We start from the raw sequence: 26,156 nt of genomic DNA on the forward strand, positions 1-26,156 counted from the left end.
GCGGGCCGGACGAGGGCAGTCGCCTCACCATCTGTTGCACGACAGCCAAAGTCACCCTGTATGTAGGCTGTGTGTCTGAGTAGGGAGTGTGTGTACGGGGAACTCGTTCATGTGTGTGTGTATGTGTGTGTGAATATGTGCAAAGCTCAAGTGGTTTCTGTCAATACACATAATTTGAGGGTATGCGTGCATGTGTGTCTGTGTGTGTGTATATCAATCATTTTGTAGGGACCTAAATCTGGGGACATTATTGGAACTTGTCTTATATATGTGGACAAACAGCTAATGTACTAGTACAAGAGTGTGAATGTGTGTGATTATGCCCACAACTGTGTTTGTGTTCTTTCTTTAAAAAAAAAAAAAAACTTTTGCCGAACAAAGGAGAAAAGAATGTAAAAATATCTGTGCAGGGGATGATGGACTGACGGTGTAATAGCACATCAGTGTTGCCACCATGATAAAGAACTCAGTTGTACAGAATGTGATACATTAAACTTTGTCAGATCCATATTTGAGTTTATTGATGGTTTCTACTTATTTCAGAGAAACCTGGTGTTGAACAATGGGTTTTAGAAGAAGGGAGGCAAGTACAGGATTGGGTTGCTGCTTCTGCATCACCTCTTTTAAAAGGAATGCACTACGTCCATGGACTGCCCACATTTTCATGATCCTGGAAATTTGTAGGTGTGTGTATTAAGCAAGATACTTAAATTATAGTTCTCCTCCAGTATCAAATATATTGCATGTTAAGAAATGTAGAAATACCAACGTTCTGTGATGTAACAAGATATCCTTTTTTTTCCTCATGGGACATAGTAGTGAAAGCACAAGATTATAAGGTGATTTGGTGAACTGACCACTTCTCTGGGCAGCTGGGAGTCCTCCTGGCGCGTCACCAGCAGGTTCACAGTCCCGCCCATGGGTGTGGCTCGCAGCAGGGCCACCACCTCTTCCTGAGTCTTACCATTAAGGTCCACTCCGCTAACCTGCACACAAACAGACACACACACACACACACACACACACACACACACACACACACACACACACACACACACACACACACACACACACACAGACAGACAGACACATTTAGGCAAAACTAAAGTCAAAGAGCTCTCAGACTTGAATAATGAAGAATCTGTGGCCTCCTCATAACCTTTATACAGATGACAGTCTGAGCCAGTTTGAGTTGGAAATAAACATGGGTTATTTCCCCCTAAAGTCAGCGGTAGCTGATTTTCATGTCAGTCTGATTGAAGTATAATCAAAATATTGTTACACAATACTGTGTTATAGCCATAGGGAACGCAGTGTATTTGACTTATTTCAACAAAGCTCAGTTAGATTGAATTTTGGAACAAAGCCACATCATCAAAGAAATAATTAGTGTCTGAAATTACATACAATCTCAAAGAGCCCACATGCTCGACACTGCGTAATGGTCAGAGGTTAAAGAGCGCCGCCTCACCTCCAGCAGCCGATCTCCAGCTTTCAGTCGGCCATCTTGGATGGCAGCGCCGCGGGGAAGGATGTTTTTGACGTAAATGGGAGCACTGCCGCCGATGGGGACGTCTCTGGATGTGATGCTGAAGCCCAGACCCTCTGGACCTGGGAGAAAAACAATCTCTATTACAGTAAAAAAAAAATGAAATGGGATATTTTACTGACCATTGTTGACAGTTTTGGTCTCGCCACACAGGAGAGAAAGGTCCAAAGTTTAGAGACTCCTTTTCAGTGTTTTACATTTTTTTGCAGAAGTGCTTGAACCTGGGCAACAAAATCAAGATTGTCAGTCTACATGCCCTCACACCCTGCAACCACAAACATACAGTATATCTGTGCTTTTAGTGATTTACTTCCAGGTGAAAAGGTTGAAATAAATAAGGTGCGTGTGATTATGTTTTGCAAAGTGTTACAACAGCTTCATCTGAGTTTTTAAATGTCAACAAAAGATGATTTGTTTCTCAAAAAAAGCAACAAAAAAACTAAATGTGGCTACTGTACAATTTTATCCAGTAATCATTATTGCTCATCAAAGTCACAGGGGAGCCTTATAACATGTACCAAGCAATATATTACTTCCACTGTGACTCAGAGAAACAGAGTAGGCTCTTAAAACCATTTCTGTAAGATCCTTTTCATTTCATGTCACTGCAACATGAACAACCACTGCACAATTATGGTTCTCCTCCTCTTTTCCATCCTCAAATTTGTCACTGGTTTGCCATCAGGGCGTGTCTTGCTCATGTTTTTCATGAAGTAAAAATGAAAACATGTCCCGACTAAATATAGTGTTGACGCTATGAACCAGAATTGAGTGTTTGTGATACGTGCATGTGGACTGTAAAGCCACTCGTGTACTTTATGGTCAAATTAAAGAGCACTTATTGACCAGAATAAACAGAGAAATGAATGAGTATGGATCAAAGACTGCATCAAAATGCTGTTCAGTATTCTCTTAAAATGTAGAGCGCTACACCTAAATAGCACAAATACCATTTTCTAAATCATCTGTGTAGCATGTGCTCGATAGTTTAGCCAAAAGCTTCAGACTCTTCGGTAATATGACAAACCAAGAGGCTGCGTTTGAATCGTATCTGGGTCAAGACAATCTTTCATACGTATGCAGAAGTTTGCATAATGTAGACAGAAGTGATCTTTACATTTACATTACGGTTGTTTCTTATTGATGCATCCTTGAGCAACAGCTACAAGCCTTTTTTAAAGTGCAGTGAGTGGTGAGGCTGAATCTGAAAAAAACACTTCAGGTATCAGCTGTGCAAAGCCAGTTGCCGTTAGGTTTTAAAACTGACCTTTAAGGTTCATCAAATGAATATGAATAGCTGGTCTGGAAGGAGCAAATACAATAAAGGATAAATAAGAGGATCTCAGGGCTGACCTTCTCTGCTGACCAGACTCAAATTTGTCAAATAAAGGCAAGAAACGGTTTCAAATGTCAATCGGGGAATGAGGTAAACCACATAAATTGTGTTTGTCTGTTATCTTTGATGGAATACTTAAAAATTCAACAGACCTGCTCCATAATGTTAACAGATGGACATAAGGAGCAGTGTTGCAGAGATGAATTCCACCGTGCATAACCCAGCTGCTGGTGTTTTTCGCAGTGGAGCGGGAAAGTCGTGTTACGTGGTTCAGTCGAGGCTGTTCTGATGGTAATAACAGTGATTAGTATTCATGTCAAAGTAGCTGCTCATTTCACGGAGCTGTCAGCACCTCTGACGGTTCATCATGACCTACTTTTCCCAGTGTGTCTCTCCAGCAGTCTGTCGAACTTGTCTGTCGTCTCGCTGACAGTGATGGCGTTGATGAGCGAGAAAAGGGGGGAGAGAGTGCGGAAGGCAACTTTCTCATGGCTTCTGCACACAAACAAACTTGCGGGAAAGGTGATGAAGAGGTTGCTTATAAAGTCAGAAAGTTGAGCTGTTTAAAGTTGATGACGTGCTCTGATCTCTCCGTCAATGCAGCGATGCAGCATGATAACTATGCAGACTAAAATGGCTGCTGTCGTTAGTGTTGAATGTTAAATCTTTCTTTATGAGTGACTAGCTTTTATTACAAGGTCACATAGGCTGCCATGACAATCAGTACTCTTCTCTCTGGAGTGGTACTCAAATGAAACCATAGAGTAAAGGCCTTCTTAGACAGGACGTGACATCGGCACTGCAGAGCTCTGAAACCCATCCTGTTCAATACGTACGTTGCACAAAGATGGTTTATTCGCAGCACAGAGGAAAGCACAAATGAAGGTCATCAATAATGAACTTTAACCTCTGCACAACATGATAAAGATGTCCTTCCAATAGAAATTAAGCATTCAACCAGGCACCATGGAGGAAAGGCTGAGTTTTTGATTGCGGCTTGGGAGGAAAGTAAACCAAATACAGCACCATGCAGATAACGAAAGCTGCACTGATTTTTGTGTTACACTGGTTATTGCTTTTTTTTCCCTGATTACAAAAAGCTGAGTTATATAAATTAAAACAATTATTAAACACAGCCATATGACTGACCCGATTATCTACCCATATATTGTCTGATCCCGGCCTGGCTCATTTGGTATAACCACATTCTAGTGTGTGTCTGAGGAATTATAATTATATAAGTTTGGGACACATAGAGAGTTTGAGTCAAGTGGGCACATCCGGTGTGTTTCAACAGTCAGGTAGCTTGTTGTTGGTACACGCACACAGCCTAATGAACAGAATCAAACTCCCGCCCATTGTATGATCCTGCAGTTAACTGTCTCCGATCAGGTAATTAGCAGAATGCAGCTCTAATATGCCTGCAGTAATTAACCACTGGCATCTTTATTTTGGGTAATAGAAGAGCATGATAAAAGTAATTGTATCCTTTTCTGGATTAGTTGGAATCCTGGCTCCAATAAGGCAATTAAATAGCAAACATGAGGAGAGGCTGAGGCACATTAGAATGAGTTAATGGGCTGCGTATGTCCTTTTCAACTGTGGACATTTAATTAAGGCACTCTTGTTAATTCGCCACGTGAGATCTGCTCCTGCCACTCGGAACTCAGATCCATTTAGGCCGAATCACAACAGTTACGAAGTGGATCAACAACAAAAATATCTGAACCCTGTCTAAAAGTACATTAGTAGTGATGGTAATCAAATGGAAATGTCAAGATGAATTTCAGAAACACATTTAGAGCTTCTCAGATTTTAGTGCTCAGATGAATTTCCGATTCAACATTTAGGACAATAATTTATCTCCCATTAACGTTTATGAATAGATTGAAGATTTACAAGTGAGGCTCATCCATTCCAGTAAGCACCATTTAAATCACGAGCAACAATCTCAACAACAACTTTGAATAATTAAGAGAAGTTCTGAAGTAGATCATGATGCAGTGTGGTGAAAAGACAATAAACTACTGGCACATGTCTCTTGCTGGAGCTTCACCAACATCTTAGCTTGGTTTCTCTGAATCCAGAGACTGGTGTGCAGTCAAAAAGAAAGGAATTCTATCGCATTAAAAACAAATAAATATAACTTGCACTGGAGTGCTTGGGGACCTTTGCCAAAGATATTAGAGTAGCTTGTGACTGCTTCTCCCGTGAGGTATGTTGCATTTAGCCTCTGCTGATGCCCTCACTTGCCGATCTTTTCCCCGGAGCTCAGCGCTGAGGCCTCAGAGCGAGCTTTCAACTAAACATCTGCTCCCTCCGACAGGGAAAAGAACAAAAAAAAAAAGAAGAGAGAAAGAGGCGTCCCCTCTGCCCTGGTTCATTTCACAACCAACTGCTCGTCAATATGTGTGAAGATAGTGAAGTGATGAAAATGAGATGGGGCCTGGCAGTAAATCCACCACAATGGCTGGCTAAGATAGACAAATGCTCCAGTATCACAGGCCTGTCCACAAACAAACTGACCTCAGCCGGAGGAAGACTGATTTCTGAATATCAGTAGTTCAATTTTCATTCCACAAGACCACGGTGATCCAGCCCTGTGCAAGAAGCACAGTCTTTCAATATGTGGTTGATATGTGCTTGCATTGGGTTTGCTCTGTTAAAAAAAACCCTGAGGCATGAAGAGATTTCTGAATATTTTCGGGGAGATTAACAGTATTCTTTATCCTCCCTGAATATGTTGTTTACTCTAGAGAAAATAAAGGCATACATATGATGAGACGGCCCTTTGTCCCCCTTCACTCAGGGAGGGGAGGGGAGTAGGAGGAGAGACAAACCTCTGTTAATCTTTCCATTTGATGGCTCTTGCTACTTGCTGCAGATAATCACATTGTTTATTTGTAACCGTGTATTCCTGTTACTGCTGGTTCTTACCTTTCTTCAGCTGGATGTTGAATCTGTGGCCTTTGTTCTTCAGGTATGAGCTGTTGGCGGTGTTTGTGCTTATTCTGCGCTGCAGGGAGGGAGAGGGGGCTGACCAAGTCCTGGAGACGCTGTACCGTCGGCCTGGCTCAGGGGTGCTTCCTGCTAACGGGCCCTGGTGGCTGCAGGAGACACATATCAGGGTTTGAGGAGTATTTTACCAAAAATAAACAATTTCTGATATAATGGTTAAGAAAACACAAGCTTTCATCCTCTGACATTTCTAGCATGATGTGTTGGTATTTTTTGCATTAATATTTAATTTACTAATAGTAGGTCATTTAATAAAAAAAACAAAACAAGAAGAGTCGTTATCATCATATTATGGCAAAATGTGATAAGCAGAATTTAGTTTTTACAATAAATATTAGGAGAACTTCAAGCCCCCAGTTAGAATACCAGTGGTGGTGGCGGCAGTTAATGAAAACTGCAAACATTTAGCCTGGATGAAAGTTGTCCAGACAAAGTTTATTGGATGACTGTGGTTATTTTGTAACAGTTCTGATAGCATACTCTGCTAATGGGATTCAACCAGTAATGTCTGTGTAATGTCAAGATAACAGTTGGGATATAGCCATTATCTGTCAGGCTATATACGTATAGACCTATTAGACAAACACCACATATCTTTCTGGAATTTGTCCAGAGGCATTAGAGAAATTAGTTGTGACTCCAGGTATATAAATGCACTTTTAACAAGATGATCGTTGCTGTGGGCTTGGAGGTCTCAGGTAGAAATTCTTATTAAACTGCTCTCTTGGCTTTTAATGAGTAGCTTTTAAACTATGATGGATTCACAGTGAGGATATTATGGGGAAGTCCTTGACTGGTGTAATTAAGACAGAAATTGGCAGGCATTAGAAAGTGTGGCAGCCTGAGACTGTTTAGATTTAAATGAATGTTGTTTTATTCCTCCAATCAGACCATGCAGATCTAAATTCAGGACAGGACTGGACAGCTGCGGACAATGCCTGTGGATTTGAGACTTTTTCACATAAACACACTGGAAAAAAACACGATTGCAACCTGACAGCAAGAAGAACAGCTTCTTTGTTTCTTGTGTTTGGCTGTATAACATGAAAAAGTGAACAAAATGTGCGTGTAACTGCTTAAAAAGAAAAGCATGCATGAAGGACTTGGAAATAGTGCATATATCGTGACATACAAACAGTGCACAGTGCTCATTTTACTTTCCTTTTGCATAAACATTTTTGGGCCAAACATGGACATATGGTTCACTCAGACCCTGTGGATTTGGACAATAACGAATTTGCCTTTACTTTCATTTTGGTGGTGTGTGATGTGTCTCTCAGCATCAGTTCAGGCTGTCGAAACATCTTTACAACCACAAAATGTTTTCTGAGGACAACAAGCACATAAGACAACAAAGCAAAAGTCAAACATACTTATGGTTAAGGCCAGGTGGTGGCCCTGTTCTGGACACCGGCCCTCCGACAAGACTGGACCTATCGCCCGGCCTCTGAGAGCCTTGGCTAAAGTAGACTCTGCTGGATTGACTGAGTGCGCTCTGTGCTGACATCAGCTCATACTGCCTCTTCAACACTGCCGGAACCACATGGAAGAGGATGAGCGGGGAGCGCATCGCCTGCTTGAAGATGTTCTGGGCACTGGAGGTGATACACAGAAAGTGTGGAGGTCACGCAGAGAGAAATAAATTAGCTTTAACATGATAAAAGATACAAGTATAATAATGTACTATCATAGCTTGGCAGATGGTGGGATAACGAAAGGCTGTGATGTGCTGTATGTTGAGAGGTGATAGAGGGAGTTGAGGTTGGCTTAGCTAATCGCAGGGCTACTCACTGTACAGCACCAGAGCACAGAAAGCACATTATCTGTAATTACCAGCATCAAGACAGGAAGGAGATAAGGATGGTGGATGGAGAGTCGGTAATGAAATATTATATATAGTGCATTCCTGTATGGAGAGTCGGTAATGACATTTTATATATAGTGCATCCCCGTATGTTAGTCTCTCTGCAGTGTAGTAGTATGTGTGTTTGTTTGAGTTTAGAGATGAGTGAACATAAGTTGACTCAACAATCACAACAGAGATGATGAATCATGCAACAGGGAAGCTTTCCAGACAACGAGGTTCCAAAGTGAGCAGACAGACGCTTCATTCCCTTCACACTAAATGAGAAAGAAAAAGCCAAAACACACACTGTTGGTCTCGTGCGAGCGTTAGGGGCTGACTAAGCCAAGACAAGGGCTCAACACCACTCCCAGACGTACAAATTGTTTAGTCTGGGTTGCCGGCGGCACTTAGCATATAGATAGGCTTGCCGTGAGCGAGCCAGGCAGCAGCATAAGAGGTGTGGTAGATGTCTGGAATCCAACAATCCCAACGCCTGCTTCCAGACCCCCATTACCACACCAGTAATACCGAGCTGATTCTATCCAAATCATAGCCGCTAAGTTGCTTTCGCTACGACAGAAGGCGCTTCATTCAAGAGGTGTCACAGAGGCGAGACCTGAATGCCGTATCAAGGCACTTCTGAGGGATTTGGTTTCTCCCTTCTTTATTCTTATGCTAATTTACGAAAATCACTCACATGTGCACACTGAGATGTGATGACTGAGTGACTATGTGTGTTTGTACACAAAATGTCCCCACATGCACATATACACTGCCATCACTCCAATAATCAGCCTCCATGCGAGCCTGATTGAATAATAAATTACCCCATCAATGCATCATTACATTCAGTTAGATTAAGCGCCTCAAAATATTTACCCATGCAAAACAATCCAAGGAGATTAGACTATCACTTAAAAATGTTGCTCTCTGCGGCACACAATCAAGTCGAGGGGTGCGATGCTGGGAAGGGGTGTAGAGGAAAGTTTGTCTCCTTCACCTAATTTTTATGCAGAATTACAAACACCGTTTTCGTCTGGGTGCCGGTGAGGAGTGTGTGTTTGACAGAGGAGGGTAAGTGCGGAACGCTAGAACACATCACTCCCCAGTGGATTTGGTTTGAAAGCCTCTTTCACAGTAGAAAAGGCTCGGTAGGGAAATTGGAATGTTTACTAATGACAATAGCATCGTATTGAGGAGAAGAGAAAAAAAAGTCTTTGAACCTGAGCGGCTTTGTGCACAGTCTGATGAAGACATTAGCATAATGCGGAAAGGTTACTGGGGTTTTACAAGCCAATGGAGTCGGTTATATGATGTTAGGTGTGCAATGACAATGATATGAGTAGTTGAGGACAAAGTTGGTAGTTTCTGACTCCACTTGTGAAAGCAGAGGATTTCCAAACTAGATTTCTGTCATTGAGCAAGGTGTCCAGCCCAGTGTGATTTTAGGCTGGACCTTCATTAGAGGGAGGCAAGGACTTTTCTTCCATCGGAGGAGTGAATGATAAGAGAGAGAGCCAAGCAGACCACCGCCATGCACTGCCTCCAGCACCCTGCCTTGAGGACAAGCAATCTATTTCTCTGCCTGGCAAACACACACACACACACACACACACACACACACACACACACACACACACACAGACACACACTCTCACACACACACACACACACAGACACACACACACACACACACACACACACACACACACACACACACACACACACACACACACACACACACACACACACACACAGGGGTGTAGATGAGACTATATAGCTCAGCGACACCGCATGCGTGTTTCAGAGGATGTCTAAGAATGTGTGAGGGTGGCTTTGGATAAATTGGGGTGGGGGTTGTCCCAGGATTATATCTTCATTCCACTTTAGGAAATGAAGGGGAGCAATGAATCGATACAAATGAATCGTGAGAAGCGTGTAGGTGGTTTTAGATCAGAGGGCGAAGTGGTGATGAAGGACTGCAGGTCACTGAGACCTATTTCAGGAAGGCCAACGAGTCGGTAATATTTCTGCTTTATTGTGGCGGCTGTGTGGGTGTCACGTCTCTCTGCAGTTTGGGATGCACTTATCAACAGCAACACTATTTACTGTCACTGCACTTTGTGTCCAACAAAGCTCCTTTAGTGTGAACTGTATCACGTAGTGAACAGTGGTTCAGAATAATAGTGTGTTTACAGCTTTGGAGAACGTGAAGGGAAATCAAATGGTTACTAGTGCAAAACTTATAATGTTTCTACTATACGAAGAAAATTCACTAAACAAAATGCAAACAAAACATGCAGGATAATACAGTATGGAAAATATGTTACAATCGACCATACAGGAGCAACTTTGAGGCTTACTGTTCAAAGCGAAGGTTGCGAATGTCTCCCTGATTTATCTTGACGATGCAGTCGTTCTCCTGGAAGAGACGTTCCTGTTCAGCTTTTCCTCCGTGCTCCAGGCGTTTCACCAGCAAACCCTGAGTCCTGCAAATGATTACACAACAGGTTACAGATAAAACATCATCTGGAAACATGTCAATCCCTCCACAGTCCACACAGTCACATATCAATACTACGAACAGCAGGGCTCCAGTTGCAAGCTTTGTCTCCTGCATAAAATACTGTGGGAAGAGACAGTATAGAAAAGAAGGTGGGAGGGAGGGATACATTATTACTATAAATTTGTCAGTTCTTACTATGTTTTATACATTTATAACTAGTGAAACAAGCATTGCAGTATTTCCCACATAATTTATTGCACAAAGGTCACTCCCAAATGTAGCAGATTCTGAATGGCAAGTTCACCAATTGAAGAGTCAACTTTATTCTAGCATCAGAGGAAGAACTGCACTGCATGCCGCAACAGCAGCAGAATATATGAAGTGTGACTGCGTGGACGGTAATAATGTTATGGACCAAGTAGACACCTGGTAGCTCATGACAGCTATAGGTCGAGGAAAAAATTGCTGAATGTATCGCTGCACACACCAAGTTAGAGATAACTTGTTATCATGAGAAGTGTAAAAACAATGTTGTCCATTCTGAAACTTTGGCAGGACAAATGAAAATATGGTGGGCTGTCAAAGTCGAGATAATTATTGGAAAACGCTGCAGTGGAAGCATTTTTTATTTTTATTTTTCATCAGTGAACAAATGTCATGAAAAATCATCAGTTCTACAGTTGTGATACTTTAAAAGTTCCCCACCAATGGGAGTGAGTTTGCAAAGTAAGTTTAGCACGTTTGTGGTGTGCTGTACTTTTTGTGCTCCACTGTCAACAGAAGTTAACTTTCAAAACTGTAAGCTTGGATAAGAACCTGCATTTTCCTGCGGCCTGGAGTGTTGATGTATTATTAACTTAATTTTAAGCCGCTGTCCGGCCCTCTGTCCTCCGCCCTCTCTGTCGATCTGGGCAGGTCTGAGAGAATGACTGGATGGTTTGTCTCAGGTAATCCCGACCAACAGCTAAGAGACCATCTTATGCCTTCGGAGGAAGCACTGCAGTAGCCTTCACTAAGACGAGAGCCGGCAGTGCTGCAATAAATACCTAAGCAGTTGCGCAGCAGTGCCATCTCAGCCATCCCTTCAAAAAAAGGCAACCTTTACCTTCAAATGTGCCGTCCCTCTCTACCGCCTCTAAATAAATACATCAGTGAGCTCTTTGGGGCTTTAAGTTAGACCCTGAGGATAAACACATGAAGAGATCCGATGAGCACTCGAGCAGCAGAACTACAAACTCCATGGTTCTCTAAGGCGCCAGACGCATGAGGATGCAGGTTGACTCAATGAGTGCAAACTTTAGATTTCCTTCTATAAACTGACAAAAGGTATAGAGGCTTACTTTTTGGAAATTAATAATAATGATGGAATATATCAGTGCCAAAATCATTAAGAAGCCAGGAAGACTAAACAGATATTTACACTGTAATCTACAGTTTTACTGCGGCAAGGAAATCTGCTGCTAGCTCTCAGTTATTTCCTCTCAAGTCAGTGGCCACATAAACAACAGCACATTTAAATTGTGACCCTGTTTACCATAGACGTCAAGGGCAGATCTGCGGAGCTCTTTAGCATCTCAGCCCAACAGGGCCACTCTCAGAACATTGCTCTAATTGGCTGCATAATGTGGACATCCACGTTCACGCCGCAGACTTCGGCTCGGCTCCTCAATGGGGGTAAATGGTTCAGCATTAAGTTGAAATTAAAGATCACAATAGGCCCTTTCCTCTTCCTCCATGTCTGAGCCAGTGTTGCCAGGTCGGCTTAAGTGTGTTGAACAGAGAGTAATTGCGAATCGGTGGAAGTGGACATGATTGTGCTTTATCTTCATAAGTGTTGGCAGCTTGAAAACAAAGTATAGCGCGTTTAGATTGCAGCATGGACACACTCTAATGAGTTTTGATATGGTAGCAGGCCAGAGACAGCGGATAAGGGAGTTGATGTTGATCCCTAATCAGTATTCAAAGCAGCAGTAGGGAAGATTGTTGTAAAGCAGCATCTTTTAGGGATTTCAGGAAGATGATGATTTAATAAAAGCACCATTATTGTGATGACTGTAATGCACTGCCACCCTCTCAGTTCACTCCTTCCTCACTGATGGGATTTTTTTGTAGATGCTTATCAGCTACTTGGGGAGAGCCAAAGAGCTAAGCAGAAATCGAAATGGCATTTCTCATAGGCTGCAAGTCAGTGAAATCATTAGGCATCAGTTATAAGCACAGAGTTTGTAGTTGAAGAACTCTCTGCAGACTCTGGAGGAAAATACTGTGAGTGTTCTACTTTTCACAATAATGTCTCTACTCCATCTTGTGGCTGGGCAGCAGTGCTGAAAAGAGGATTCGAAGGGAGGCCACCTGATCTCATCTACTGCCTATAATCAAACGCAGTAATAATCCAATCATGATCCATTTATGTACGGCAATTATGTCCCTAGTTTGTTTACAATTGAAACTGGTCATGGAATGAGAAGTTCATTAAGTGGCAAAGAATGCATCTGCGAGTGCTGTGTAATTGTGTGTGTGTGTGTGTGTGTGTCTGTGTGTGTGTTTGTGTGTGTGTGTGTGTGTGTGTGTGTGTGCAGTATGTCTGCATTCAGCCCTTGGAGTAGATTAGCACTGCCTTCTAACCATTTGCTTGTGTGCAATAAGAATAGATAAGCACCTGGAGTCTATATTGGAAAAGAGTTGCCCGGTAGAAGTTCATCTCAAGGTGCGTGTGTGGGTTTGTGTTAAACTTTTTTCAAACATGCACTGAACTCCGCATAATCTACTGATATTATCCAGAGGGGCGGTATATCACAACGCAGATGTCTGAGTCAGTTGATGTGGACATTCTCCGGAGTTTTCCTGCTAGCCCCATAGTAGAATCTCAGAATGAGCCCATGTGTGTAATGGTCTAACAGTTAAGATTTTGTAAAAGTGTTTTCTGTTAACTGTTGGATCTCTGTTGTTTTCATGTGTGCACTCTGTTTCTCTCCTTCCTTTCCAGCTTCTCGGGTGTGTCACTTCCTGTCTCGGTGATTGTCTTTCCCAGTCCTCATGTGTTGCACCTGTGGCTAGTTACCCCAGCCTTCCCTGTGTCTCTATTTAAGCCTCTATGTTCCCCAAGCCCTTTGTCGGTTCGTTGTTCTATACGTTTCTAGAAGTCGTGAGATATGGTTTGTTTTCCCCTGCTTTTCCTTCCTTGTTCTCCGTGCACCTTGTCACCAGTGTTATTTGTTAGTGTTCCTGTTTTATTTTTGTCTTGTTAAAGACCTTTTTGTAGATTAAATACCCTTTTTGTTAAAATCTCTGCATCCTGGGTCCATCTCCTCCCTCAAACCGTGACAATGTGAGAATACAGCAAGAAATCCTTTTGAGGATAATTAATGTCACGTCCTGCCTCTGCATGCTGCATTACCCCTCACCTGTACGCATCAGATATATCTGTGTTTTCAAAGCGTCTGACCAGACAATCTCCTAATTTCTAGTCTCTAAGCTCCCTCCTGCAGTTGTCTTCCCCACCTGCTTGGATCTAACTTGATGTCTGAGCAGTGAAGCAAAATGCAGACGGCCGTTGCTGGAGCGCCTGCAGTTGCTTGTTTGTCGGCTGTCTGACCCCTGTGTCCCTGGTCTAGACACTAATGACAGCTCGCTGAGCCAAATGCCTCTTGTCCTAGTGCACAGGAAAGAGCTGGGCCAGGCTATTAGCATCATCCCACTGACCAGACGCTGTGTCTTATCATGTCTGAAGTTAATTGAAGGCTCTGATAGCTATTAGTGCCGGTCTTAGCTGATGGTGAAGAAATCGACTGGCCATACAGCATCATCGCTATTTAAAAAATGCAGTCTGATCTAGAGGGAATATGGAGTAGCTAAAGGATAAAAGCATGTCTAATAAATTGTTGCATTTGAACTTTATCTAAGCAATGTTGCTCACTGGAGTTTTATAAACACTTCATTTAGTTTCTCCTCTGACTCAGGATAACTCACAGCTGCTGAGAGTCATTCACACAGGGTCAGAGTTAAATATAGTTGCATGACACTTGCTTATAAACAGCAATTGGATTAGTGTCCCCAAAGAAATGACATGCGGCAGTCTTCAATGACAGCCATCCTCACTCCCTGAAACGTCATCCCATTTCATCTCCTCACTCTGTCTTTTCACCTCAGTCCCCTGCCTCCCTCTTCCAGCACCGAGCAGTTGCGTTCACCTTGGTGGCGTGCCAGTCCCTTGGCTTGAAGCAGGGATCCGTGTCACACACAAGCTTTTAGTTTGATTACATCGGTCCACTTCCTCTGTCCCTTTTTATTCTTGAATAACCATAAACTAGGACAGGAGCTCACAAGCTCAAAAAGGCACAAGGAAGCACCTTGAAGGCAGAGTGGACACTGACATTGGTTAAAAGAAAGGAAAGCATAATAATAAGTCTTAGAAAAACGGTGCAGTCAGGAGCAACACTACTTTCATCTGTTCTCCTTCCCACTGGGAGCTGTGGGATGTGAGCAGCGGTGGGTATTGCTGTGTCGTTACAGCAGCAGGACTCACAAAAATAAAAAGAAATAGCGAGAAGAATTGGAGTCAATGAAAAATACAGCCTAGAGTAAAACATAGAAAGAGATGAGTTAGAGAAAGTTTGTAAAATGAAGAGTAAAATCAAAAAAGAGAGCAACATCCACTGGGCTTCAATACAAAAGCTGCAGGAGACATATTGGCTAGAGAAATGAACTGGCTGTTGTTGTACATTAAGCTGCATTGATTTCCAGATTCCTCTTCTTTCTCTTACCTGACATCCTGCGTACTGAAAGGCACGACGTGGATCCCCAGGGGCCCTCCCTCATTGGACACCTCGACCGGCTTGAGCATGCCTCTGCAGGACGATGATGGATGTGGCCGAGAGGACAAGGGGAGGGAGAAGGCGGTGAGGGGGGGAGAGACGTGCATGAATAAAAAATAACAAGAATGACAAGCAAATGCAGAGAAGCAGCGAATAAAAGACGAGACAGTCAAATATGACAAGGCTGATGGGATGTGTGTGTGTGGGGGGTGCAGCCCTATAGGTGGAGCTGCAATTGTGTTGCCTATACAAACTCATCCATTACAAAGTCAGGCTGGTGGACCTCAGGGTCGAATGGGGACCCAAATGGAGACTCCAATTAAGTGATTAAGATCAGACTCATGCTAAAAGGGAACAAATTAATTGAAAAGGTGTTGAGAAGCAAGGGAGGAGGAGGAGAAGGTTTGTTTGTGTAAAGACAAAAGAACGGTTGATTCAGATGTGTGAGATGACTTTGATAGGAAAAGGCCTCGATGTATGCTTCTGTTTAGGAATTTAATAATAGTGTTCTCACAAATATTATAAGATGAATCAAAGATATGGTTCATCAGAATTTCTGTCCTTTCCTTTTGAATAAATACATTAACATGAACATTAATACAACTCTCCTTTAAGAGCCGAATATGTAACACCTTGTTAAGCCCTATGAGGCAATTATAATTTGTCTATATTGGCTAAATTAGATTGCTTGATTTAAATACTTAAAAAAAATCCTCCCTGACCTTGTAAACATTTGCAGTTTGCCGTACAGAATCTGTTCAGATTTATTAGTTTCTAGAAAAACAAAAATGTGAAGGCATCTGCAAAAAGACAAATAAATAAATAATCTTGGTGTGGGGGATGATCAAAACTGGTACAATCTGCATTGCTGAATATCAGAAGCTGTATGTATAGAAATAAATGTTTTATGGGACGTTTTTCTGGAATTCCCCCAAAATAAGGTTGATAGGTCGTTGTTGGAGGGGGGGTACTCACTCTAGACTTATCCCTGGTGACCTCTCCAATGACGAGTCAGCCCTCCCTACTGGCTCTATCCGCTCAATCCTCCTCTCCTGTTTCCTTTGCTCCTCTTCCTCCTCCTCCTCCTAAAAGAAAAAAAACACAGGATAAATCATTAAAACAAAAGTAAAACAGCTCACACTCTGTGTGATTATTTCAATTTGGCTGTGCTTGCATCCCCTCCTCTCCTGCCTGTGTCTCTCCACTGGCTTTTAATCCAATTACCTGCAGGAACAAGTTACAGTCTCTATTTTAAATTAAAAGAGACGTTCAGCTCAGGACAGACCGGGGCCCTGACTCTGCAGCTGAGGCCCCCTTACCAAGCCAAAAACCTCAGTGACTGTTGTGACAAAGGTGGCACTGATGAATTGCTCTTGCTCGATAAATCAGGTCTGGCCCGGGGCGTGGCACAGCAACTGTGTATTCGCTGAGATGCGATGAGGTCCTGAGTGAAGTGGTCGGCACTTGCTGCCATTTTTTCTCTCACTCTCTTTATTTCATTTACTCATCTTCCTTCAGGGCCATTAGGCAGCAGGGCTGGAGTGCCGCGGTTTTTACAGGCAAGCCAGACGTCTGACGACTTAACTAGGCTCCGGGATGAGACAGCCGAATCATGCTTTCCTTAATGGGGGATAGAAATCTTTATCTGAGCTGGCTTCAAGGGAAGGGTACAGCCTGAGCAGGGCTCTTACTGTACATGTACTGATGACATGCTGTTTGTAGAATAGGGGGAGACATATTTAATATCTCACAAGGTTAATTTCCAACTAATCATCATCTGTTGAGGGTTAGTAACAGAAAGAGCATCAACAAGTGAGAAGCACGCTGAACACCCTAACCCTAACCCTATTTCAATTGTGGCTTCTACTCCTGTTAGTAGCTGCTGATCCCTGTGTTTTTCTGCATGTGTGTATGTGCTTGTCACCATCCAGACAGCGCATCATCTCCTTAGGAGGGTCTGCCGAAACGCTTTGTTACACACTGCGATTTCCTCCACCCTCACCCCTCCCCTTCCTCTTTCTCCCTCTTTTACTTAAATGTCAAGTACATCCAGATAGGTCTTGTGCCTTCCTGCTTTCTTTATGGAAATGGATTCAATCCTTTTCAGAGGCCAGGTTATCTTTGGCGACACGCAGTAGTGGGGCAGAGAGACTCCGTCCCCCTATTTATTTATTAGAGAAGAGGGGTAAGGTGCAGTGGGAGCATGGAAATTTCATCAGCGGTCTGCCTTAGGAGACCTCGACTCACCCCACCTGTCTGTTTCCCTTCTCTAACTGTCCCGTATGAAAATGAGTCAGTCAACCAGCCACCCCACCTTTAATTACATGTCAGTTGGGGTCCTGGGCTCCCTGCAGAGAAAAGCTTTTTATAAAGCTCTTTATGAAAACCCCTCAGGTTGGTTGGCTGAAATTTATCCATACACATATATATTTATATATATATATATATATATATATATATATATATATATATATGCTCAGTACAAAGGGTCCAGCCACATGCGGGAATCCATAAATAAAGACAGGAGAGCAAGGAGTTGAGAAGGCAGGTGAAATTGGAAATGCAGAATAAATATAAGACCTTATAATTATATGTCATGAGACAAGATTGGCAGAAACGGAGGTATAAAAGCTGCAGGAATATGTAGACTTTGCTAAAGGGGTGATGGTGCTGAACATCTTCGTCTCATTAGAAAACAGAGTGATCAGAGAGACGAGCTGTCTTACAGTGTATCATCAATGAAATTGACACATAATTAACTTCGGTGAAAGACGCTCCCAGCTACAGTCTCCTGTTAATTTGCTCCTGAAGATAGTTGTTTATGTGACTGTATATGTCTTCCTCTTTAAGCATCTTTCATTGCATTTCCACTAATTACACAAACGCCTGTCCATCCTTATTTTTAACTCATATCTCAAAAAATGTTTGAGCTTATCAGCTTGTGTGTATATGTATTGCAAAGAAAGTGCAGTGCACAGTAAGGTGAGATTTGGACATGTGATATGTTCAATATAAATAAAAACAGGAAATCGTGCTCTACAGCTGTCAGTGGGGTCGGAGCAGTGGGCCTTTAGTCTCAGGACCGAGTTGAACGGGTTTACGTCCTCGGATAAACCACAGCAGTGGTCAGTAACTGGGTCAAACTGTGGGTCCAAATGACTGACAGATAGATTTGATAATCAGATTTGATGGTGAGATTTGATAATTAGATTAGATGATTCATTATTTTTATATTACCATACCAGACTGGCAAAGACATTCACGGATGGCAACAACAAACATTTGCTTCGTTGCTGTGATACTTCAAATCGAGTTGAATTACAGAGGTTTAATTTTAGAAGCTGTGAACTTGGGTCCAAAGATTGTGTTGGTTGCTTACCAGATCTCTGAAACAATTACAGCTGTTATGTAAATCATTCAAACATAACAGAACACAAAGTTTTCTAACTTAACTCTGCGCCATAGACTGTTCATAAAAAGCTCTGCACACAACGTCCAACACAGAAACAATAAAAAGTGACAGTATATTATAGAACTGTTTGAAGACTCACTAATGACAAGGAATAATTCTGCAGTAGTTCTGCAGCATTAGCGCAGGCCTGTTTGGAATGGGCACTCCTCTAGTTAGAGCAGTGAGGTGAAGGTATCCATCAGTTGCACCAGGCCAAAAGCACAGTGCAAACAGTTGGAGTGTGTGGATGTGACAGGTAATAATCCGACGGAACGGCAAAAGAAGGTATGAGAGCTGCACAAGAACAAGGTGATATTGAAAAACTGAGGGGAAACTGTAAAAAGAATGAGTGAGCAAGTCACAGTGAGCTCGCAATGGAGGAGGGAAAAGACTAAAGGAAATTGGGCAGAAAAGACAAACAGGGGGGGGAACTGCAAAGCCTCATGGTTAATATCTTTGCTTTTTCCAAAACAAGCAGAAAAATAAGCAAGGTGAGATTTTCACTCAAATTTATCCTAAAGTGTTTTCTCCTTGAAAGATGTGCAGTGATCCGTGTTACACTGCCCTAATTCACATATTGACTTTAGTTCCAAGGACGTCTGTGGAGCAGTTGAATGATGTTGGGTACTGGAGCAGAATCATCTCAGGGCTTTAGGAGGATTTGTAGAGTTTTTATGAAAAATTTGCTGAAGTAGCAGAAACATATTGTGATATTGTCTTGCTCAAACAAATAACACTCATCTTACACTGTAATGGCTTTGGTGGCGCTTGTGTTTATTTCTCGGGAATGTGCTCAGTCTCTGAACAACATGTTTCAACTGTCAATCAAGTTCCAGCGCCAACAGAAGCACACGTTCCACACATGACACCAGATTTACGAGGCCACTGGGGTTCGTTTGGGACACAGTGGGGATATTCACCCAGCAAGGGCACAGCAGCTTCATTATTTCATACTTTGTGGTCTCAAAAGTCTGAGCTTTCACCAGGCCAACACATCCCACCTCTACAGGAATATGAAGAAATGGCTTGATAAGACTGACATGTCTTGCAGTGAAGTCCTGACGATAGCTGCCGACTGTTGAGTCAGTATCGCAGGGGTCAGTGTCTCCTTGTGACCAGGAGTGGAAGAAGTCATCTCTCCTTATATTCACTGCCAGCTCACTTATTGACTGTGACCAAGCAGAGCACAGAGTGACAGCAGAAGAGAAACAGGCTCCATTTCTCTGGGCTCCTTCACTCCCTCTCTTCTCTCTTTCTTTATCTCTCCATCACTCTGAATCTCTCCCTTTCCCCTTCTCTAAAAACCCTCCATTCCTTCCTCCCCTGAGTGCTTTTAGCACCCTGTTGATCCCTTGGTAACCGGTGGAGTGGGGAAGCAACACAGCTTTTAAACTCCCGAAGGCACTCAATCCTAGCTTGCTCTCTCTCACTTTCTCTCTCTGCCTCCCTCCCACCCTCTTTTCCGCCCCACCTTCCATGTCATAGGGAGGGCACGGAGTCCTGATCTGTGGCCAGAAATCTACCAGCCTGACAATGAAAGGAGGCAAAAGTAAGGGTTTGAGGACTGGCCATCTGACAGCTGTTGCATTAGATTATTGAGGATCATATAAGAGAGAGAGAAGGGGGAGGGATGGCTGCAAAGTGCAGAGTCTTGTTACCTTCAGATGGACAGAGGGGTTAGAGTAGTGAGAGAAGTAGAAGAGGAGGAGGGAGGGAGGTAGCAGCTGTCTTCTCAAGAGAGATGCTGTACGTACACACACACACACACACAGTAACCCATTGCTCAGCTTGAGGGTTGGGGCAAAGGGTGTGTGTTGAGGAGCTGTCAACCTCCATCAACCACTGTCCTTAAGGACACCTACTGTATGTGTGTGTGTGTGTGTGTCTGTGTGTCTGTGTGTCTGTGCATGTGTCTGTGTGTGTGTCATGCCATTAGCCATTGGCGATTACAACATGTAGCTGCTTGGGGATACGAGGGAGGGGTAGGAGTAGGGGGGGTTCCCTCCTGAGCGTATCTGTGGCGTCAAGGGCTTAACAAGGACAGGTTCAAAGTTCACAGCAAATGGTGTGTTACTGGCCGCCACCCCTCCTCTAGAGCCGAGGTCCACATCTGTGTGACGGCTTCATGTGTGGAACGGGCCTCCCTGTTAGACGATGTCACATGCTGAGCTACAATGAGCCGTCTGTAGCGAGCTGAACAATGGTGGCAAAAGAACAGAGTATAGAAAAGCCTCCAAATCAACAAGGGTGCATGCAAGGGTAAAGGAAACAGGGAATTTAACACTATTGGTCAAAATGGTTGTTAAAATATAATATAATAAAAGACTGCCCTCCCTCCTGAATTGGCCAGCTAAAAATACAAAACATGAATTATGCCATGTGACGGGCGTCTCTTTTGACTTTATATATAAAGCAGGCCAAAGGTAACAAACCTGGTTACAAACATGTACAAATACTCTGCTTTCAGTGAACAGAGGTGTAAGTGAGAGAAAAAAGTGGAGGATTTTCTCCTCCGTCACAAAAGGTTAAGGAGCCATAATTGTACCCTCATTACCTTGAGTTAATGCAGTTCGACTAAACACTGTACAACAAGACCGAACAGGACTTCACAGCACTGCTGCATTACACAATGGCATTGACATACAGACAAGCTGCAGTTAATAACTTCTAATACTCCCATTAAAGTTCTGTTGACCTCACAAAGTAATTATCAATACTTAACCGGGGCCAGAAACGCGCTGTTTTCAATCAGCTGTTAAAATAAGCTTCATGGCTTTGGACACAATGTGAACGGCAGATGATCCCAACGAGTGTGTGTCAAAAAATAGAGCAGCAGCTGCTGATGGATGGCGTATCCACTATGTAGGCTGACCTGGTCATACATGTGTCACAATTTGCCATACATGGATTATTCTTCATGTTACAATAGGCCTTCTATCCCTCCAATCCATCCCCTTAGAGAAAACTGTCATTAGGAACAAATTAGGCCCCAAAATGGCCTCAGTGATTAGATTGGACATGACTGTTGCACCCAGACGACTCAGCCCCACCCTCTGTGCAATCCTTAACCCTTGATTCCCCAGCAACCCATCGGACTCCGTGGCCATTACAGCAACTAATATGTCACAATCACTGAGATTGTGAGACACTTATTTACATTTATGTTTGGGAGAGACAAACAGTGTAAAAGGCTGGGCGAAGAGTTAATCAGTTAAAGGACGATGAATGTCATAACGACCTCTTTTATCCTACCCACAAGTTCTCCAAATGGCACTAAGTGGCTGTCAGCAGAGGCAAAAACTGTTTCAGCATCCTTCATTATCTTCTTTATATCGTTATGATCTCAAGGAACACGATGATGTAAGCTAATAGTGATTTCAATATGTTGCGGTCCGGATTTATTGTGTTGAAATGAAGGGAGTCAGCGTACCTACTGCATTAGGTCTCCTTTCTTTGAATGTTTTATCTATCTGGCAAACTATTAGCTCCACGGTGCAGCACAAACAGTAGATGTGGAAGAGAATCAAAGCAGTAACCTGGTGACTCCCATCTCTTGCTTTATGCGTACGTAAGGGAGAGAAGGAGCGAAATATAGAGGGAGGTTATGATACTACAGCTCTGTGTTTGTTTGCCAAAGAGAGGAGACGGAGCGGCGCCTGTCCTCTGATGAGGACATGTGTTGCCTTTCATATTTCACACCCCACACCCATGGGTTCCAGCCTCGTTCAAAGGAGAGCACTCGCATTCCAGATTAGATGTACCATTCCTTTTGATAATGAGGAGAGGGAGTCAAATTTGTGGGTAAATTGTGCACGGTGAAGACAGAGGAGTGGGAGCTGGGTATTAACAACCTGTTTTGAATTGAGAGCATTTCCATGAATGCAGCTTTACAGAATCAAATTAATGCTTCCACTTTATTTTATATAACAGAAAACATTAATCTTTTAGATGGCAACACAGAAAAAAATAACATTATTTTGTTTTGAACATACCTAAAGAATAAATGAAAAATGTAGAAATCTAATACATTTAAAAACACATTTATGAGACTACTGCTTTATATAAGAATAAAATGAGGCTTCATGTTTTTATTCATTGAAATATCTGCATTCTAACATCATCCAACACCTTCTTTTAATCAACAAAAATGTCCAGCCTCTAAATCTGTCCCTTTGTTTTCTTTTTGGAAAGATATGGCTTCTGGCTCGTAAAAGTTTAGGCTCTGATGTGGATTCACTTGAAGCAAATTACAGGGACAGACAGGTTCCTGATGCTGTTAAGCAAATTAGATCAGAGACGTGAGGCTGCATTTGTCCACATCAGGACAGAGGGCAGCAAGATGTGGAGGGGTGGGGGTGGGAGATGGACAGCGCTGTTTGTTTGACAGGCTGACATTTAGAAAAAAAAGAAAAAGCCCACCTCTTGATTTTTACTCCTCATCGTCCCTTTTTTTTTCTTTTGTCTACAGTATTTTGTCTCTTCTTCTGTCAGTGGGAGACTCGCTGTGTGTGGAATACATCATCTGTGAGCGCCTGCTTCATATCAGGCCTGGACTGATCTATCAATGACACAGCTGCCTATGCCTTTGCCCACTGCATCGTTAATTTGCACTTTAATTAAATTAGGCCTGCTAATTATGAGGGCTTAAATCAATCACCAGGTCAATAACACAGGCCCAAGGCGGACAGAGGGGCCCAAGACTTTTTCCAAGCCTCATCAATAACAGCGGCAAACTGGAGCAGACCGCTCCTGTACCAGAGAGCCGGAGGTTCAAACGGGTAGGAATTACTGTGAATTGAGTTATCGTCACCGGCTTTTGTCCAGAGCACTTCTTACTCTTACAAGCTCTGTGAATAATGTTGTTTGAATACAGTGGACGTGTTTCAAAGAGTTGTGAATCTGCGTAGCTTTTTTTTTTTGCATTAGAAAAGCCCTTCAAAGGGGACATTTGAAGCAGATTTAGAGGTTCTGACGCATAAAATATAGTTCAAAAGGGATATTATGACTTTCCAGACACCTGGCTCAAGAGCGGGGACGTGATTCTGAACAGATAATCCAGGGCGGTGGGTGCGCAGCCCAGCTGAATCCTGGGTCTTTACCCATGCATTAAAAGGAGCTCTGTGGTGATTTTCAAAGATTAATCATCATTTTCAGCTTATTAAGTGGGAGGACAGTCTGCTTTCCACTACTCACAATGTTTAATCCATCTTTCAAACTGTGAAGGTCAGTGAGTGAATGTTACCCCCCTTGAAATAATAGCGGCTCTTTGATTTCAACAAGAGCCCCTGTGGTTCGGGTCTGTATTGTAATTAAATACATTTTCCCTTTTTTTCATTATTTTAAGTCGCCCCCGCCTGCAACTGTGTGAATCAAAATCAAACTGACTTATTGAGTAGCACAGTGGCTGCCAATAAACTGCACGTGCTGCACTGCCAAGTTGTCATATCAACTATTTAATGCAATATTTACTGTGATGCAAATGTATCAGTGAGTAATCACTGGGGAGGCGCTGGGAAAGAAAATAGGAGAGCAGCTCTCCACTCTAGAACCTCATTCGTCTCCGGTTGTTTAACACACTGTGACCTCAAAACCTAAATACACTGAACATGAAGGAGGAAGAAATGATGACGAGGGAATGAGGGTGAATGATGTTGAACTATGAATAATTTAGTGGAAAGTAAAGCTTTGGTACACATTGCAGCAAGTTATTAGGGGGGGCGAACAGCCTATTCCACGGATCAGCTCTTGTTCGCTGCCTTGTTTGAGCAGGTGGGGGTGGATGGAGTGTGGGGCGTTCAGCGATATAGCAGGGAGCGGTCTGGGGCGAGGTGGGAGTGGGGGGGGAGGCACTTTCCATTTCATTTTAATTGGAAGTTGAAATCCTCGGATAAGGGGGAGACAGAAAGCCATTTGGTGGAGACCTTGTTCTCAGCTGGGGCTAAATGAAGAGGGCCGTGCGGAGATGGGGGGGGGGGGGTCGTCCTGTGGAGGGCCAGTAATGAGCAGAGGTCCCAAAAGACTCCAGCACGGCCACGGTAATCTAGTGGACTCGGCACAGGTGGGGCAGGGTGTCGGAAAGCGAAATAATGGGTGGGGGTGTCATTAAATTAATTATATAAAATAGAAATTTTTCTATTTGTATTTGAGAGTACCCAAGACGGCCGGGTCTTGTCAGGCTGGGTTTAGAAAAACAATCTGAAATGCTATTCGGTGTGGGTTTGGTCCCATTGGCTGGGCTATGTCTGGAACAACCTCAGGTCAGGTTCAGACAAACAATCCTAAATGGTGGTACAGATCAGGCTCATACAGGTGCTGACAGAAAATTGCATCCAGGGTTTGTGTGTGTTGAGGCTCTGAGTGTGATGAGTGTAGCCTACAATTATTCCAGGCATTGATTGATCAGAAGACTGGGCTGATGATAATTTACTAGCTAAATACAACAAGTGATTGCAATCACTGATGAGATAAGGACATGAGGAAAACGTCAGTGTTTTGACAAATAAGATAGATCGGAGTATTGATCGTAAATCGGTGTGCGTAAGGTAAACCTCGGATACGCACACCAAACAAACTAAGGGTAGATGATGTAGGCGCCCATACATGTCAGAGCATCTGTTCGTATTTCAGCCAATCACATGACAACATCAGCAGGAGTCTCACCTTCCAACCCCACGGACACAAACCAAATCATGTTTCTGCGTTTACCGTTTTCTAAACGGGAAAGGCTGTCAGCGTGGTACTGGTTGAAATCATGAATACATGTGAGAATATCAGGGTATGTTGTGATGGAGCTCAGCAGGGGTGCCATTCTATGCAACAGCTCCCATAGCTGGAGCATGAAGAAGAGAGTGAAAGATAAAATTCCTCTGGAAAACGGCTGCACAGGGAGAAGCTATGTCCATTACAGTGGCGCTCCTTGCTAAAACGACACCATTAACATGATTTAGGATGTTTCAAATTCAATGGAATTTTACCTGCTACTTTTATGTGTTTTCCTGCAGACGATCTTCATGTACAAAATACGTACAATAGGTTTTTTAATTATTTTCCTTAGATAATGCAGACAGTCGTTGGTGGCCATTTATTTCACTGAAACATGAGGAATTTAAGTAGCTTGAGAAAGAGGAAATCTATCACTCTGAACATCATGTTATCTTTATTGAAGTTACTGTCGAGTATAATATGATTTGTCTTACAAGGTGCTGGAATATTATGTTGCTGAGAATTTCCTACATTTTAGCTTTAGATGGCAGAGATGGAGGATAAAAAAAAACTAAAAATGATTCCCCTCATTCTTGTTTTTGAGTCGTTCCATATGAGGTGTCACAGCTTTCTGAAACCAGGTATTTGAATCTAGTTTGTATTTTCTACACTAAATCTTAAGTAAATTTAAGACTTTGTTTCATATAGAGAGGCTGTCTGAACTCTCCAGCATACTTCATAAATCAGTCATTTACTTTTCTCGACCTAAACTTTCGGTACAAAAGTACAATAATGATGGTGGTGATAATGATCAAGATAATTTTCAGAACATTTGACAGGTGATGGACACACTTACTTCACTTGGTAACGTTACCACTATCATGCTTCCTTACAATTCACAGGCTTAAATATTGATATTAAACCAGCTAGAAAT

The 26,156-nt window shown here is 42.8% G+C and overlaps 1 protein-coding gene across 4 annotated transcripts in view; it reads right to left on the reverse strand.

The window, feature by feature from the left end:
- Positions 1-26,156, reverse strand: part of LOC128425802 (partitioning defective 3 homolog) — a 343,569-nt gene that overhangs the window by 167,152 nt on the left and 150,261 nt on the right. For all 4 annotated transcript variants that reach the window (XM_053412630.1, XM_053412629.1, XM_053412628.1 and 1 more), the window contains 7 exons: positions 16,045-16,154; positions 15,019-15,102; positions 10,113-10,238; positions 7,277-7,498; positions 5,823-5,992; positions 1,472-1,611; positions 858-986 (listed from right to left, as the gene is read on the reverse strand). In XM_053412630.1, the coding sequence (XP_053268605.1) occupies positions 858-986; positions 1,472-1,611; positions 5,823-5,992; positions 7,277-7,498; positions 10,113-10,238; positions 15,019-15,102; positions 16,045-16,154 (981 nt within the window). The remainder of the gene's footprint in view (positions 1-857; positions 987-1,471; positions 1,612-5,822; positions 5,993-7,276; positions 7,499-10,112; positions 10,239-15,018; positions 15,103-16,044; positions 16,155-26,156) is intronic.

This window comes from Pleuronectes platessa, chromosome 20 (assembly GCF_947347685.1).
Source record: "Pleuronectes platessa chromosome 20, fPlePla1.1, whole genome shotgun sequence".
Lineage (NCBI taxonomy): Eukaryota > Metazoa > Chordata > Actinopteri > Pleuronectiformes > Pleuronectidae > Pleuronectes > Pleuronectes platessa.